Genomic DNA, 17,163 nt, shown 5'->3' with positions numbered 1-17,163 from the left:
CGTTGATTGGTCGAGGCCTGGCGGCCTCGACCAATCAGAGACGCGGGATTTCTACGTCGATACTGTGCCCGTCGCTGATTGGTCGAGGCCTGGCGGCCTCGACCAATCAGACGCGGGATTTCCAGGACAGACGGAAAAACCCTTAGACAATTATATATATATATAGATATTGGTGCATGAGCACTCAATCCACCCCCCCCACAAAAAAAAGTTTCTGAAAGTTTTCAAAAAAGGTCTTTCCAGCTCTGATTTTCCTTTCACACATAACCGCACCGCGAGAGAAGGGATCTGTCCATCAAAGACAAGAAACCTACAAAATAAAAGGGGCAGTGCATCTCCCGCACATTAGTTGGTTTCTTGTCCTTGAAGGGGAACGTATACAGAGTGGTGGCAGAACGAGAAAAAGGTGGTGCGGTGTGCCTGCTGTGCGGCTCTTGGAAGTGCTGTAGCAGGTCTGACGCGGGCTATATCTGGCGCTCGAGCGGTGGTAGCATTTCTGCGTGTCTGCCGGCCGTGTCGGTCAGATCTTAATATTTTTTTTAAACAAAAGGTTTCATTTGTGCTTGGCTTGCAGATGTAGGTTTTAGGCCAATGTGTAACGTTCTTTTCTTCTTCTCAGACGTGGATCTGATCTCCAAGTTTGCTCAGCTGGAGTTCCGCATGGGAGACACCGTACGAGCCAAGGCCTTGTTCGAGAGCACATTGAGCAGCTACCCTAAACGCACGGACATCTGGTCAGTGTACATCGACATGATGGTGAAATACGGCAGCAAGAAGGAAATCCGGTGAGCACGGTTACTTTAATGGTTGCTCTTGCTAAATGTTCAGAGCTTTGTTCTTATATAGTCAATGTGAAGCTATAACAGTGATTGTGTCTGCCATGCTGGGAAGTGTAGTGTCACACAGATGTAAAGGAATATAGCTATGTGCCAGGGTAGATCCAGCGGTGACTGACTGTGCCCAGGGGGATTCGGGAAAGGTTGGCTTATTCTGCATTGCATTAAAGAGGTTTGTCTTGGGGGGGGGGGGGGGGGGAATGACTTCCAAAAGTATCACTGGGTATCCAACTGCTGCTACCTATACCAGTCCCCAGGATTGGGGCTGTAAATCAGAGGTCGATAATGTGCACTGCTGCTCCAGTCATCCTCTATGGGGAGCGCTGGAGTTACCCCAGCGCAGCTTTCGCTTTCTCCCATTAATAATGAAATGAGCGACGGTCTGCATCATCGACCAGAGCGCCGGTTCTCATCATCGGTTGGGGCCCCAGCAGTTGGACCCCCAATGACGGAAGTTATCAAAGCAAAGGGGATAGCTTGAGAATACTCCTTTAAGTTAAGGGTGAGGCAACAAGAAATGGTTCAGAAGCACTGAGCCTGGAAGTCACCGCTGATTCCGACAGCACTTACTATTTCACTATATTTTAACCTTGAATTAGTTGCTTGGGGTCCATCAGACCACAAGTGAGTTTGCCGTTATCATGTTTTTGTAAGTATGGAAGGTTGATAATCATCCTTTGTGGTAGTTTACTAGGTTGGGCGTCCCACCCTCCCCAGTGCACCACGAGACGTGGTGTCGACTACACATGTCACAGCGAGGTGCTTGCGAGTAAGTGTCAGTATTTAGGCACAACTAACTCAAGGTTAAAGGGGTTATAAAAAATTATAGTGCCACTCCTGTCTATAGGTCATATCTGGCATTGCAGGTCGGCTTCATTGACTTGAATTTATCATGAGATGCAATACTACACACAGATGTGGCACTGTTTTTTTGGGGGAAAAAGCCTCCATCTTTTTCTAACCTGGTACAATTCCTTTTAATTGTCAGTCATAAAAAAAAAATCAACACAAAACAAAGGTTATAATGTAATGCGCTTAAAGGGGTTGTACACTGTAAATGAGTCCAGTGGGCGGTCCTACTAGTGATTAGTAGGACCTCCCACTGGACTCCTACATACACAAGGGACTTCAGTTAATAAAATGAAAGTTTTACTGAATCTTTTCCACACAAACGTGTATCAGTCTGACAGCTCCACCTGCTCCATAACATCCTGCCCGCAGATCAGAGACCAGTTTTGGGTTCCCTTTCACATCATTGCGTCTGATGGCTTTCCATGTATTAATATTCCCATCATTCTCTCTACAGGGAGATTTTTGAGCGTGTCATTCATCTGAGTTTGGCACCAAAGAAAATAAAGTTTTTCTTCAAGCGCTACCTGGAGTACGAGAAGACGCAGGGCAACGCGAATACCGTTCAGGCGGTGAAGGAGAAGGCTCTGAACTATGTAGAATCAAAAGGGTCTGTGACCACGACATGAAGCCGGCGCCTCCTCGGTGGGACTTGTGTTACTGACTCTACAGATGTGTGAAAGCTCCAAATCTCGGTCGTCCCTGCGACTTGTACTTGTGGAAATCACATGGTCGCTTATGTGACTACTTTCCTCTGGGAAGCTAATTAGATGCAGAAGTTCGGGACGGAGAAGACTGAGATCGAACATTAAAATCTATATTCTGTATATATTTTATTGAATACAGACAGAGGCGTTTTGTACACTGGTGATGAATTAATGCTGCTCTGTAAAGAGATTGTCCAAAATAAATAATCATTGTATTATAATGCAAATGGTTTACTTACAAATATACTTTTAATTCAGCTGGGTGTCACTTTTCACCTCTGCAATTCTGAGTAGGATTCAGCACAGACAGGAAGACGCGTCTCTCCATCTGCATTTGCTTCAGATCACTGATACATGTGAAAGGAACTGGCTAAGTGGTTCACTTCATTAGCTAAGCCAGCCCCCTTCTGTCATGGCTGATGCAGTTACGTGATGACACAAGGAACGCATATTGTTAAGTTGTTACCAAAGATCCTACTGTTACGAGGTATTTTGCAGGGCTGGATCCCTATTTTCAGCCTACCTAAGGTGGCACATTTACTACACCAATGATCAGCAGGCCCTGACTATACAATTATGTGATATTATAACATTTAGCATGCAACTTACTTCATGATCTCATTTAATGGGGCTCTCCATTACTTGACAATTCAGGCTTAAAAGGGATATCTGGGACTTTATGGAAAAACAAAAAAAATGTGCCTAAGCACTAACAGGCAGATAATTGCAACTTACCTGTCTATTGTGCCCGGCGCCATTCTTCCCTGTCACAGACCGCTCCTGCCGGGGATTCAGCTTCCTCTGCTGACCCGACAGGACTTCCCACATCATTTAGATTGACAGCTGGCTCCCTCAGGCAGTAGGGATCCAGCTGTCAATCAGAATGACCTCGGAAGTTCCGCCCTATCAACATAGCTGAGTGGAAAAAAGCCTTCGCTCTGTAGATGTGACGTCAGCAGAGGTAGCTGAATCCCCTGCAGGAGCGTCTGTGCCGGGGAAGAACGGCGCTGTGCATAACATGCAGGTACGTTGCAATTACCTGAACTAAGTCCCGGATTCCCCTTTAGTCAATTCAGGTCGCCATAGAGAATATGTGACCGTGCTGCCAGTCCAACGCTGCTGTCCCCAGTTGTGACATTGTTATTCCACGTGACCACTGGCCGGCGAAGGCCTTCCACTATTTTGTCAGAGCGCACGTCTCCTCTAATTGAATATTGAAGAATTGTCACACACTTACCCCCCTGGGAATAGTAGTGCTGGAATGGCAGCACTGTGGGAGGTGAGTATGCATTGATTTTCTTTTCTTTTGGAATTTGAGTTGATTAAAGCGGTTGTCCAGGCCTTTCACGGAAGGCTGCAGTCAGTCTTGTGAGACCTCGCACAGTGCACAATGAGGATTCTCCAGTGACGAGGCGAGACAAAGCGGTCATGTAACCGCAAATATGTAATGAGCATACTCCCGACCACATTCCGACTAGACGTGCAGTGAACTGAGCAAGGCCCCACACATCTAGTTGGAATGTGACCAGGAGAATGTATTTCTCTTACTTGCTGTCACATGACCCCTGGGTATCACAATCGGCACATGGATACACAAGACATAGTGACCGCAGACTTTTCTGATAAGCCTGGACAACAACCTTAATCAGAGGTTGTTCTGTAGTGTAACCTGAAAATCAAGACAAGGTTTCACCGTCCTAACATATAAATATACTATGTGGAATAAAGGTTCCATTTATTGCTCAATATTTATATCATGGCTTCTCCAGAAAACCCAAGAAACTTTCTAGGTCTCATCAGCTGTAGTAGAAGTCCATGTTCAGATTAAGAATCTTTATCTTGTGCAGCCTGTATAATCTTAGAATAAGTCTGGAATGAGGCAAATATGTTGCTGCAATATTTGTTGCAAGGTCTGCAAAACACGATCACTTCTATGAAAACTGCCTCTAGGGGGCACCTCATGGTTTGCGAAGCCCTTATTTATATCATATTTTAATCTAACTTTTGATAAGTGAGCATGCATTAGAGGGATAGACATATGACTGGAACTAAGCCTGAATCATTTCCAAATTTATTTTTATTAATTAAAAACAAAACATCCTGCTCCATTCACCATTTTTTTTACTCCCATATCATGTAGCACCAGTTATTGGGCTTTAAAGATTGAAGAAGAAAAAAAGCCATTCCAAAAACAGCGCCAGTCCGTTCCTGGGCCTTTGTGTGGTATTACAAATCATTAGGCTATGTCCATGAAAGTGTTGTTTGTTTGTTTTTCGTAGTCTGTTCACTATAAATCACTTTGCTTTTTATATGTTTTGTCTTTTCTCACCGGGTGTTTTCCAAAATCTGAAGTTGAAAAAAGTGCATGATCCTACTGTGAAGCGCGGGTTCATGATGGAATGTTCTCTAAAACTGCTTCAGAAATCTCCAAGATCTCCTCAATGAAGGAGTGTTTCCTGAAAGGTTTTCACTTGAAAATTTGCCATTTTTGGCCACCTCACAAAAAAAAGTGCATATTCCTTGTGCATAATCCTTAAAAACACTTTTTAAATTTAGGTTAGTATATTTGCAAAATGATCTGGATTTAGCAGCCATAATGCGAGCCTCCATTATCTGGGACAGCGCTGTGCCGCTGATTTACGCTTCCTTATCCCTCACTGTCCTACTCCTTCCGCCTGACTACAGCACGTTCTATACAATACAACCAGTCTTCTCTTTTTGACGTAGCCCATCACCAGAAATAGATCAGATGCCACCCGCTGACTGATGATCCTTGACGATTGATCCCTCCTCGGTTCCCTCGCATGACCTCAGACCAGATCATCCCACCGAATATTTATATACCGTAAGTGGTGAAAGTTGAGCCTCCATGACACGTGTATGATACTTTGCACATTTCCAAGCTTTCTCACGCATTGCTGGAGGCTATACATAGACTTGAAGACGTTGTCACATGTGCTCCAAGGAAGTTCTGGGCAATGCCTCTGAAATGGTTTTATTACACATCGGGCATGAGTTCCGCACTTCTAGCCATTTCGTCAAGCACCTAGAGAGAGCGAGAAGAGAGTCAGGCATATGTTGCCAGAACTATAGTTTTGTCTCCGTTTTGAGGAGGACTCCGTTCTAAATGCTTATGTAAAAATTAAAAAAGGTTAAAATAACCATTGTTCGTCAAGAATCTTGTTTATTTGTACACAATGTTGAGGGCTTTGATGGGGAGGTCTACTTCATAATAAAATGTATGAAATCTCATCAGGTTATGTATGTACAGGAATATTGCTGTGCCCATTCATTTTGCCAGTGCTTTAATACGAGGCCCTCACTGCCCATGGACCTGACAGGAAAACAATAGACAACAGCAATCTCGGCTCCCAAAGGAAGCAAAATGGTGGTGTCCCCTGTTTTACCAATGTGACTGCTTTCTTTGCTTTCCATTTGATTTATCCAGTTTTGCAAATCCTCTTAATGGCTCCAACACACGGAAGTATACAGGCTATACACATATCTGTTTGTTCACTAGACCCGCTCATCACAGGGTACAAAATGATGGGACCATGATCAAGTGAAAAAAAAATTACTCCGCTTTTGGTTTATTCCTTCATAATGGGGTTAGTACCGATCATCTAGAAAACTTAATGACATTACAAATGACAAAAATCTAGACTAAGATTAACCCTTTACAAGCAGCAATGTTTCCTTAGAGATCAACCTATTAGAAGCAGCTGTGTCCGTCAACTATTTCTGGGAGACTTAATACACCGAGACACTGTGTTTACGTTTTAAAAAAATATTCTGTGTGAAGTTCTGGCAGCAGATAAAGAAAAAAATTTGCACAGTTCACTACCCATTGGTATGCATTAGAGAAATTATATTTACAAGTCGCTTTTAATGCCTTTTTTATGTATAAATTTCCAAAAATATTGAAGTTTTATGAAATTCCTGAACAGTTTTTTTTACAGTAGTGTCCCCAATAACCTGTAGTTATGTCCCTTACCATAACAACGGTGGCACATTCACAACTCCTCTCCATCATGGGTACAGTATAAAGCCACATGGAAAAAATTTACAGTTCAAGATTGTTACTTGCTCACATTATATGACTATTATCATTATTATTAGAAAAACCCAATATACAAGATTTAATAATTGAACCAAACAACTGACAAGCATCTCCTAGCAAATAAGCATGTGTGAACAGGTGCAAGCTGCTATGACTGCATTACATACAAACCAAAGAGTGCAGCAGTGCACTGTATGCACTAAGCTACTGTGTATGCAAGCATTAAAGCCCCGATCCATCAAGACTGTCATGAAACTGAAGTAAGATTTCTGGCATAAAGTATGGCACACCAATAGACAAGCTGTGGTGTCACCCTCCTCTTCCTCCGTTCCTCTCACATCCTACCTCTGTTTTGCCCATTTTGTTGTAATTGCGCAACACTGAAAATGCCATAAGTCGCAAATTTTTGCCCAACATCCAGTTGTGTGAAAATTTTTTGATTTCTCAAAAGTGTTTTCTAGCAGAATTCTAGCAAAAAGACTTTCATGAATCATGGCCAAAATTTAAACTGCATTATTGCTCTATAGAAGGTATTGATCAAATGCAGGTACACAGTGTATAAATTGGTCAATTCGTGTGAGCCCACCATCCACAACAAGGTGACCTCTCTCTGATGGGACACTAGACCTAATATTTATCAGACATGCTTCTTCCAGGCTATAAGCCTACAAATGTAAAGGGCAAGTAGGACCCAGCAAGGATTTAAATCTTGCAAACCAGTGATTTTCCCGGGAAATTTGATTTGTGGAGAAGATATTCTCGGCATATTTGATATACTTTGGGATCTCTCTAGACTCAAAAGCATAATAACTGTAAGATGTTAATAAATAAAAACCTCCTGCCCTCCTTGCATCTTCAGATCACCACCGCTTGTGCGGACATCCCTGAGCTTTTTTGTTGGGCCAGAACTTCAAACTTTGATGAGGTCTGGGAGAGTTTGGGCATACACACGCAAAGTCACAGAGCACGCCGTGACTTCATGACTCCGTGACCTAAAATCATCTTGTAGATTTCAGAATGGTGGGGAAGATCAGACAAGTAACGCTGAAAGGCTGGAAAGGTGAGCAGTGAGGCAAATAATTTCCTTTTTTTTTTTTCACTTTTGATGGCCTTCCGCATGGAAGTGAATTACAAAAAAAATCAGAATTTTGGCAAATGCAGATTTTTTTTTTTTTAAATTCCACTCAAATTTATTAGCTTATCTTCAATTATAACATCAAAAAGCAGATTGTCGCTCACCACATAGTGTGATATAACAGATGTTTATTTTCTTTGCCCCTTCGTAAGGTTTATTAAAAAAAAAATTATTCACCAGGCCAGTCGTACTCTTTTTGTATACCTATCCACCATGCACAGAAAATGAACAGTGGTGTTATCACACTGTCAGATATTGTGCATCACACGTGTGAATACCGCCACTATCCCAACGTGGTTCTCCTGTTTCTGGGAATGGTGCCGATTGTCTATTGCATGGACTTTAATGAGTGTAAGACCCCATTCTGGACATCCGTGGAGTAACATTTATCATATCTACCCCCGGAATCTAAATAACTTGTCAGCAGTTGTATAGTTCTGAGCAGATGTTCGCGTGACCCTGTCAATGACTCTTCATCTCCCTCGTCAGCTGGCACTTACTTTGTGTGGAACGCGTGGGTGCACGGACACACGCCAACTTCTTCCTCCAGTTTAAACTCGTCCAGACACACCGCACACATTTGCTGTAGATATAGAAGTTACACGTCTACTATATCAGCCCGCTGTGATAAAAGACCTAGAAATTAGATTTATGGAAACCCTCCCAAGGACAATTTTACAATACCAATAGAAGAAAAACCCATAATGTATATTCTGCGTCAAGATAGGAATCATCAGCCATCATTCTTTGACACAGAAACTTTGATTTATAGGGAAATACAAATATCTATTGTTTTTATATGCTAGTAAAAAATTTTTTAGCCGTTTCGCCATTTTAAAATTTTAGAAACATAGGCCTCATACCCAGCGCAAAGCGGTCTGTATGGTGGTACAATCAATATATCACCATAGGGTTATCCATACAGGCCATAATTAACAAGAATTTTCCTATAGTAGAAATGCTACGAACTAGTGTTTTTTTAATTGATTTTTATCCTTTTCTTTGCCCCGTGTGTCTAGATTTACCATCCTTGAGGTATCAGTTTCTCTTGTATGTAAAGAAAAAAAAATTCCCAAGCTTCTACTTATTACAGAATGAAAAATGGAGAGCTAAAGGATGCAAACAGATGGCATTTTTTCCCTTTTTTTTCCCACGGGTTCATTATATGATCAATTGAGAAATTTTAATTAGCAAATTGGATCAAAATTGAACACATTTCTCGTGTGCTTTTCACTCCTCAAAGAAAAAAAATGTGCATGCGAACCAGCCCATATATTACGATGGGTACTATAATGGGAAATGTGTGAATGAGGCCTTAAGGTATGGTCACACTGATATGTTTTAGGAATTTATGGAGCAAAAACTTTCCAAGATCCTCTTCAAAACGTGCAGTTTCCGCACGGTCACTTGACTCATCAAGCCCTTAGATTTGTCTCGTTGGATGTGAGCCTCACATTGTAGACTAAATTATATGAATAGTGTATGAATAATTTGTCAAAAGGAAATATTAATATAAGGCTTACTCCGATCAGGCTGGTTTTCTTGGATTTGTTCTTTAACACCACCTAGAAAGATATATGGAGCCACCTGTTATCAACTCTAACAAATTATCTAAAAAAATTATCAAGTTGCTGAATTTATGACAAACAAAGTAATATTCATAGAGATTTTAGAGGGTCGTTGTTTAGGCTTCTGGTTCTAGACCCCATCCTGGTGCCTGGCATCAGCATTGTGCGGTAACACAGGTGAGCTCAATTTTGGAGAACGGTAACTTAAAGGGTATCTGTCAGTAGGAGCAACCCCCCCTAAGCCATTTATGCATCTAGGTCATAGGAAGTTAAATAAAATGACACTTTGATATCTATGATCCAATGTCTTATTGCAGTTAAATTCACATTTTTCTGGGCCAGACAAATATCTCCCTGAGAATCTGCCCCCAGAGCTTATTTTACAGGACAGGAGAGTTACCAGTGTGAGCCTTGGAGATCAGGAGAGCAGACTGTCAGTCATTACATGTCTCACACTGGTAACACCCCCTTTCATGTAAAATAAGTTCTGGAGGCAGATTTTCGGGGAGATCTATGTCCAGCCCATAGAGCTTAACAGCTCACTTACATATTAACAAAAACAAGTATGTGGGTGATTTTTTTTTTATACTCTCACGTGATCTTGTAATCTCTTTTAGATGTCCATATTTTTAGTGGGCAAGAAAAAAATGGATCAATTTTGGCTAGTGATTTTTATTCAATTTTCATCCATCTTTGGTCAATGTATCTTTTTTTCATCTGTTTTTCACATGTACAAAAAAATATAGATATATTCTTCACCTACCCATTAGACGGTAATAAGTGAATAGTGGGGATGGCACACTGATGGCTACCAAGTGATATCTGTTTTTTAATTTACAATTTTGGTTCGAAAGCAAACATTTCTAGTAGTTTCTCTGATGAAAATTCTTTTACACAGCGCTTTGTAATATCATTGGTATATTGTAATGCTGTGCTGTTGTCACCAATTACTGATTGCTTTAGCAAGTGTGTATTGTAATATATCAATGATTTAAAGAGGTATTGCCACCTCTAAGATGCTATCCCAATATGTAATAGGTATAATAATATTAGCAAATACCTCCAATTTGAAATGTGACTGTATGATCTTAGCCAGGTATGCAGCATTTCAGAGAGAAAAATACTTCAAAAGCTGAAACAGACCAAACTGCATGGAAGACTAGTCGCACAGGCGGTTCCCTGGCCACCTCTCCCCACCCACTTTCCTGGAGTGACAGGTCTCTCCCTATAGATGCCCACAGGCAGAGACCTGGTCACTCCAAAGGAGCGGGTGGAGAGATTCATATAAGTGTCCAGCGCTCAACTCGAAACACGCACTTCCCATGGAAGTCCATTTTAATGTTCAGAGTTCTGCAGGGGAAGAGAGAGAAATTTTTTCCAACTCCATTATTTTCAATGGGGTTTGGGTTCTGGTTGAAGTTCGGGTACAGTTCTGGTACCCGATCCGGACTTTGGACTAAAGTTTGGTCGGGTAGCAGAACCTGAACTGCCACAGGTCATCTCTACCCACCTGTCCAACTAGTCTCCTATGTGGCTTGATCACTGGCAGCTTTTACCGTATGTTTTCAGTATGTACACACTGGTGTTTCAGAGTCAAATATGCATGGCTCAAATCATATAGCCGGTTTCTGACGCATGGATTGGGCAGCCTGAATCAGCTGTCAGGTTCCCTTTAAAGATAATCTGTCACCCCCCGGGATGTATGTGACCTATTAATATGGGCATACAGGTAATAGAAATGTTACATTAGTCCTACCTGCATGCCTTATATTAATGGTCTTGTTGCTGAGAAATGTTATATTCTTGCTTTATTCAAGTGATTTCTTCCAGATTCCGGGGCGTGCGGTGACTGGAAGAAATCCCTGCTTCCTGTCCTCACTACAATACTAGCCCCCCTCCTATCAGCATCAGTGACATCCTGGAATCCCGCACCTGTGCCCCTGCATTCCCTTCACGATACATACCTCTTCCTCTCTTCTATGGGCACTGCATTCAGGGTACTTCTGTGCAGGCGACTTCGGCTCCACTGACCTCCGGTGTGTGCGCCAATAATATGCTCCCCCCACTTCCTCCCTGCATAGTCATTGGTTCCTAGTGATGACTGTGCAGACCATTAATATGAGGCATACAGGTAGGACTAGTGTAACATTTCTAGTACCTGTATGCCCATATTAATAGGTCGTATACGTCCTAGGGGGTGACAGATTTCCTTTAAGTACAGCAAGATGGATCTGGAGAGTTGATATTGTAGAAATAGAGACTCCATCCATGCAGGAGAACCAGCTCTGTGGCATTAGCCAGCAGCTGGGCCCTATAAATAGGTTTCAATGGCAGCGTGAGCAAATTAACATCTGATCTCATGAACAGCCAGTATTTCTCAGTTATATGATCAGACACATAGAAGAGGAAACTTGATCATTATCAAAACCTTAAAGGGGTACTCTGAATTTAGCAAATAGTGGGAGGGAGAATATCACAAACTTCCAAAAATACGTTTGCATAAGATGGTCTGAGTCTGGGCAAGTTGGACCTTGTGACAAGTCCATTTTAAATATGACCTAATATTTCAGGTAACGAGCTCTAAAATAAAACCACATTATCTATATTAATCTATTGGAAAAATTAATTTGTGTATAGACTTATTGACATAATGGTGGTGAAGTCACAATAAATGAATGTACCTTCTTATAGCCACGTCTCCTGTACTGATCCTGTTGTTTGAGTCTAAAATAAAGAAAATGATCCATCATTAAGGCAGGTTTCTCACATCCGGCGTTCAGGCCAGGTTCCCATGATGAGGTTTTGATGTTACACATTTTCTGCACCTATTATGTAAATTAGGATACTTACAGTTTTTTTATTGCGTTTTCCTGCATGCAAAGTTATTGTGTTTTGGTTTTTTTTAAATGCATGCAAGTTTTTTTATGTTGAAGATTTGAATCACAAACCGCAGGTCATTTTACGCCAAGTAAAAAAGACATAAAACAGTGGGCAGGAAATTTCTATAAACCAATCCACATTGTAGGAACTGTAAGACGCTGCGTTTTTGACTCAGGGAAAATAAGCAGTATCAAAAACTTACCGAAAACTCATCGTGGGCACACAGCATTATAGTCCAAATACGGACCAGCCACAGGTCTCCTGACCCAAACTCAACAGCCTTATGTATTCCTAGGAGGCCCACAAGTTTGGGTGAGAAGACCTGCAGCTGGTCCAGAAATTGTGGTTCATAAACAGATTGTAAATCTAGGGTCATCTAAAATAAAGGTCCACGACTGATCTGTTTTTTTTAAGGCCTCTTTCACACTTCCGTCTTTGTAGCCCCGTCGAGATACGTCGTTTTTTGAGAAAACAGGATCCTGCAAAAAAATTTGCAGGATCCTGCATTTTCTCATAGACTTGTATTAGCGACGTATCGCGAGGGTTGGCCACACGTTTCGTCCGTCGTGCACTGGATCCTGCAGAATTTGACGGACCGTCATTTGGAAAAAACGTTCAAAGGAACGTTTTTTTTCTCCAGTGGAAAAACATTCCCCGATGCCTCTTGCTGCATACGTCGTTTCACAGAATGGGAGCCTATGGACACTGGATCCTGCGCACACTGTGAAACGCAGGAATCCAGTGACGGATGCAGTTTTTACATTTCAGCATGCCTGGAAGCATATTCCAACCCGGGGAAAAGAGTCTCTCTCTCTCAAAATTTATAGCTGTAAATTCAGCCCGGGACTCATGCGACGCATCCGTCATAACACTGGATGCGTTCCACATTTTCCTCTAATTTTGCAACTCCCGTCAATAAGGCTACTTTCACACTAGCGTCGGCCCGTCGCAGTGCATCGGGCCGACGTACCGACGCATCCTGTGACAACGCAGCTCAACGGGAGCAGCGGATGCATTATTACAACGCATCCGCTGCCCCATTGTGAGTTGCAGGGAAGAGGGGGCGGAGTTCCGGCCGCGCATGCGCGGGCGGAAATGGCGGACACAACGCACCAAAAAACATTACAAGCAACGTTTTTTGTGCCGACGGTCCGCCACAACGACGACAACGACGGTTGCGTCGTGTGGCAATGCATTGCAATGCGTCCCTAATACAAGCCTATGGAGAAAAAAAAACGCATCCTGCAAACAACTTTGCAGGATGCGTTTTTTCTGCAAAACGACGCATTGCGACGTGCGTCGTACGACACTAGTGTGAAAGTAGCCTAAGTCGGTTCACTGCACTCTGACGCAGGACGATCGACAGAAGTGTGAAAGAAGCCTTAGATTCAAAGCTATGTATGTGTAGGAAGATGGATCGGGCTAGTGGTCTCTCTCGCGTGTCCGGGCCGGAACTGTTGGGGCTATCACAATTGTTGCCGGGGGAAGGACTTTCTGACCGGAGCAGACCCTTGCACCTGACTGTTGTGGGCGGGTCTGATATTAAAGAGTCTGAGCGCGGGAGAATGGGGCTTTTGGCGGATACCCAGCGTGTGCGACAGGAAAAGGTTGACTCCCTCTCCACTGACCGACGCCAACCTGCTGACCCGCGTTGCACCCTTCCATCCCCCACGACTGTGTACCTCTAGAAACCATTTCCCTGCTTCCCTGCTAGTAGCGAGACTGCGGCCTCCACTCCAGGACTTTGTACACCATTTGCAGTGCTTCGGTCAGCACCTCGTTCCAGGGACCACGAAAGCACATGTAGGAAGGCCAGGATACTTCATCGCCGTTCAGAGACAGTGCTTCACTTTCCTCCAGGATCGGCTCAGAGACTTCTTGCGTCACCTACGGCGCCATCGTGGGATTTTCCAGCCTCCACCATCCAGGTACCAGAGACTGATAAGTTAACTCGTTATTTGACCCTCTGTTATTACTCTATTACCATTAACACTTTTTGTTCCTATATACCTTCACCCCCTTACTCCCTGTGTGGAGTATTTACTGCTGTGATAACTTTATATAAAAAACCTGTTAACTCTTGCTCTGCCTCCTGCTCATCACTGCATCCCGCGTACCTGCTAGAACCTTACATATGTGCCATTGCAATGAATGGGCTTGTCCTGTACTCTGACGACCTATTCTTAGAGAAGAGCAGATGGAAGGGTCCAGCTCACTAGAAGTAGCAGCAGCTCTGTACATTGTGTAGTGGCTGTTACCCCAAGGACAGACTTGTCATATATGGGCCTACCAGGTATATAGATCATATACTGTGCCTGCACAGTGCTCAGTATTCTATCCAAGGAGGTCAGCAGAATCCACTACAAATGCCATTGAGGATTTAGGACAGTTTATTGCCATATAATGCTAGCTTAGAGGGGTTGCCCCATGTTGTGCATTAACAGCATATACACAAGGAATGGTAGATTCTGGTCCCAACATAGTGACCTACATATTTTTCAAGAATATGGCTCTTACATGCCGCTATCATAGGATGGGTGGTCGTTGGCCATGCACAATTCTCTCAGCTCATAACTATGGAAGCTCTGCTCTGGGACCTGCAGCTATCAAACATCTTATGATATCCCATAAATGTAAAAGATGGTAATAACACTATAAAATAGATATATAATCAACCAAATCCTTACCTGAAAACGTAGCAGCAAAAGGCAAGGCAGAATAGAAGTAGCAAAATCCCGGCGCCGAAAATGAAGAAATTCAGAGGTGTTGCCTGAACATTTTCCTTTGTCATATTAGTCCTTTGCGTTGGATGATCTGTGGATATTCTGCATTAGAGTAGAAATTATATATCCAAAATGTCCTCAGCAGAACTAAACACAGTGCATAAGCAACACATCAGACTCCGCTCCACGACGTGATCGTGAGTGCTTTCACCCAACAAAGTTTTTGCAGCGTTCTTTTTTGATTCAATAGGAAATTATGCATTTTTGTGGTGTTTCTTCACAATTTTTTTTTTTTTTGTAGGTTCACGGAGGTCCCCCCCCAAATACAACATTTCCTAGTTTTGGCTATGTTTTCCATAGGCTTCCCATAGAAAAAAGTCTAATATGAGTCCCCGGATAATGTTTTTATACACAACTATACTAATAATTAGCATCAAGTGACTTGTGTTTCTTTCACAGTGAGCACCCAGAAGAGACTGGCGTTGCCACATGTCGGTGGTACTGTATGTGCATGGTTTGCAGTTTTCCTCTACTGCTTTTGTCTTTCATTGTCTGTAATTTACTTTCCCATAAAAGCAGGATGTGAAAAGTAGCATCATATTGTGAAGGTGGCCAGATGTTGACTATATAACTACCTTGACTGCAATTTTTCCTCAGAATTTCATGCGTAACACTACCCTTAGGGATAATATGTGAGAGATAAACCAGGAATTTGCAGGGAGCGGTAATTACAATAGTCGTGAAGAGTTATAACGCTTCTGGAAAGTGTCACTTTACTTCACCTATGCCCACCTTGGCTTGCACTGGTCTGACCTAAGGTCCATATGAACAGCTGCTTATGTGTGCAGGCAGACTGGATATTACTGGATCAGTGTGCTGACCATTGAGCACACGGACACTACACTGACCATAGATACCTCTGTCTAAACATAGCCTTAGGCCAGTTTCACACATTTGTTCTGTGTAGTCCATACTTGGACCACGACGCATGGACTGGCGGAGGACCTTCTGACCCAAATTCAACAGCGTGAAAGGCATATATAAAGATAGTTGAGTTAGAGCTAGCAGAGCTGAGGCATATCATTGGATCGCAATCTGAATGAGGACCATAAAATATGGAATCTGACCTTCTAGTACAATTACATGAGACAAGTTTGACTGCCCGGTCAAAAAAAAAAAAAAGAGCCAAACATCTATTCCACATAAGGTTTACCACAGTGTGTACAAATGGAAGTGTTTTTGTGATTCATTTTTTTATGGTTTGTGGTGAGGCCCTTATGGGTGAAACATTTACGGTATTTTTCATTATCACCTTTAAAAAAAAACCCGCACATTTGAAGACCACAACAATTCACATGCAATTTTTATTCAGTACATATAAATGAACCTCAAAGATAAGCATAGATGAAGCAATGTTAAATTGAGTTCACTCCATGTGTCTGCCATACACTTGTGACCCCTCAGGGGCTTCATCTAAAAATAGGATTTAGACAAGCTCCTGATGGAGCCATGGACTTCAATTATCAAACAAAGACCAACACACAAAACTTTGGATTCCGTTTGAGCTTTCTTTCCACCATATCGGTCGAAACAATAGTTTAGTCTATGGCACTGCCATCTTCAACTTCAGAGAAGAAAACAAAGTTAAATGTTGCATGTTTCGACTGTTAGATAATTAGTCTATGGCTCCATCAGGGGCACATCTAAAATGACATTTTTCAGGAGGTTTAGATAGAACCAATAAAATCACAACGAGTGTGAGCATAACTTAACACTTTCCAGGTGTGGCATAATCATAGTTTAATCATTGCTCCCCCAAAGTCTCAATCCATTCATTAAACCTTCATATCTAGAAAGGGATGGAAGATGCCAATTCTGAATTTTACCAGGTAAACCCAGATGCTTCACAATATATTCATCTACACTCCCCTTTTAAATGTCATCTTCCCCACATTCCCCCTCAAAATGGCAAGAAGCCTATATGAAGCTGGCACATTCTCATGTAATGTACTCACCAGGACATGGTGGACAGGCCTTGTTTATAAGGTGGTCGCTCTCTGCTTCATTCCCTTCAGTAGCACCAGGGTAAATGAGCAGTCATTCGGGATCAGATGAGCACGTGAAGGTGACCCAGAATTGTAGAGGAAATCCTGTCCTTTGTTTATGGACAATGGGGTGTTTGGGATGGGTCACATGTCAGTCACCATGGGCCAAGCTTTTGTTCATGCTTTGTAGTGTGACACACTTCATTTATAGGCAGTGAAATTACAGAAAACATCCGCAAATCACAATATTATCAAATGTTGGGGCACTAATATTTGTAAAATCGTAGAGAGATTAAAAAATAAAATTGGCTAGAAAATGTACTTTATATTATGTTAAAATGTTCTTATTAAGCATGAAAT

At 42.3% G+C, this 17,163-nt stretch overlaps 2 protein-coding genes across 2 annotated transcripts in view; one reads left to right on the top strand and one right to left on the bottom strand.

Annotated features, from left to right (window-relative positions):
• The window catches only part of PDCD11 (programmed cell death 11), a 64,990-nt gene extending 62,377 nt beyond the window's left edge, over positions 1–2,613 (top strand). The window contains exons 35-36 of the mRNA XM_069753697.1: positions 620–785; positions 2,143–2,613. Of these exons, the coding sequence (XP_069609798.1) occupies positions 620–785; positions 2,143–2,314 (338 nt within the window). The 3' untranslated portion in view covers positions 2,315–2,613. The remainder of the gene's footprint in view (positions 1–619; positions 786–2,142) is intronic.
• A 1,839-nt stretch (positions 2,614–4,452) lies between these two features.
• Positions 4,453–16,885, bottom strand: LOC138665828 (RING finger protein 122-like). The gene is made up of 6 exons (XM_069753698.1): positions 16,774–16,885; positions 14,723–14,860; positions 11,837–11,879; positions 9,111–9,152; positions 8,088–8,170; positions 4,453–5,438 (listed from the first exon to the last, which is right to left on the bottom strand). Exons 2-6 carry the CDS (start codon positions 14,824–14,826, stop codon positions 5,342–5,344), a joined length of 369 nt encoding a protein of 122 aa, XP_069609799.1. The 5' UTR covers positions 14,827–14,860; positions 16,774–16,885; the 3' UTR covers positions 4,453–5,341.
• Between the last annotated feature and the right edge of the window lie 278 nt (positions 16,886–17,163).

This window comes from Ranitomeya imitator, chromosome 2 (genome assembly GCF_032444005.1).
Source record: "Ranitomeya imitator isolate aRanImi1 chromosome 2, aRanImi1.pri, whole genome shotgun sequence".
Taxonomy (NCBI): Eukaryota; Metazoa; Chordata; class Amphibia; order Anura; family Dendrobatidae; genus Ranitomeya; species Ranitomeya imitator.
Note: the sequence above shows the minus strand (reverse complement) of the source record. Positions and strands in the feature narration are given on the sequence as shown.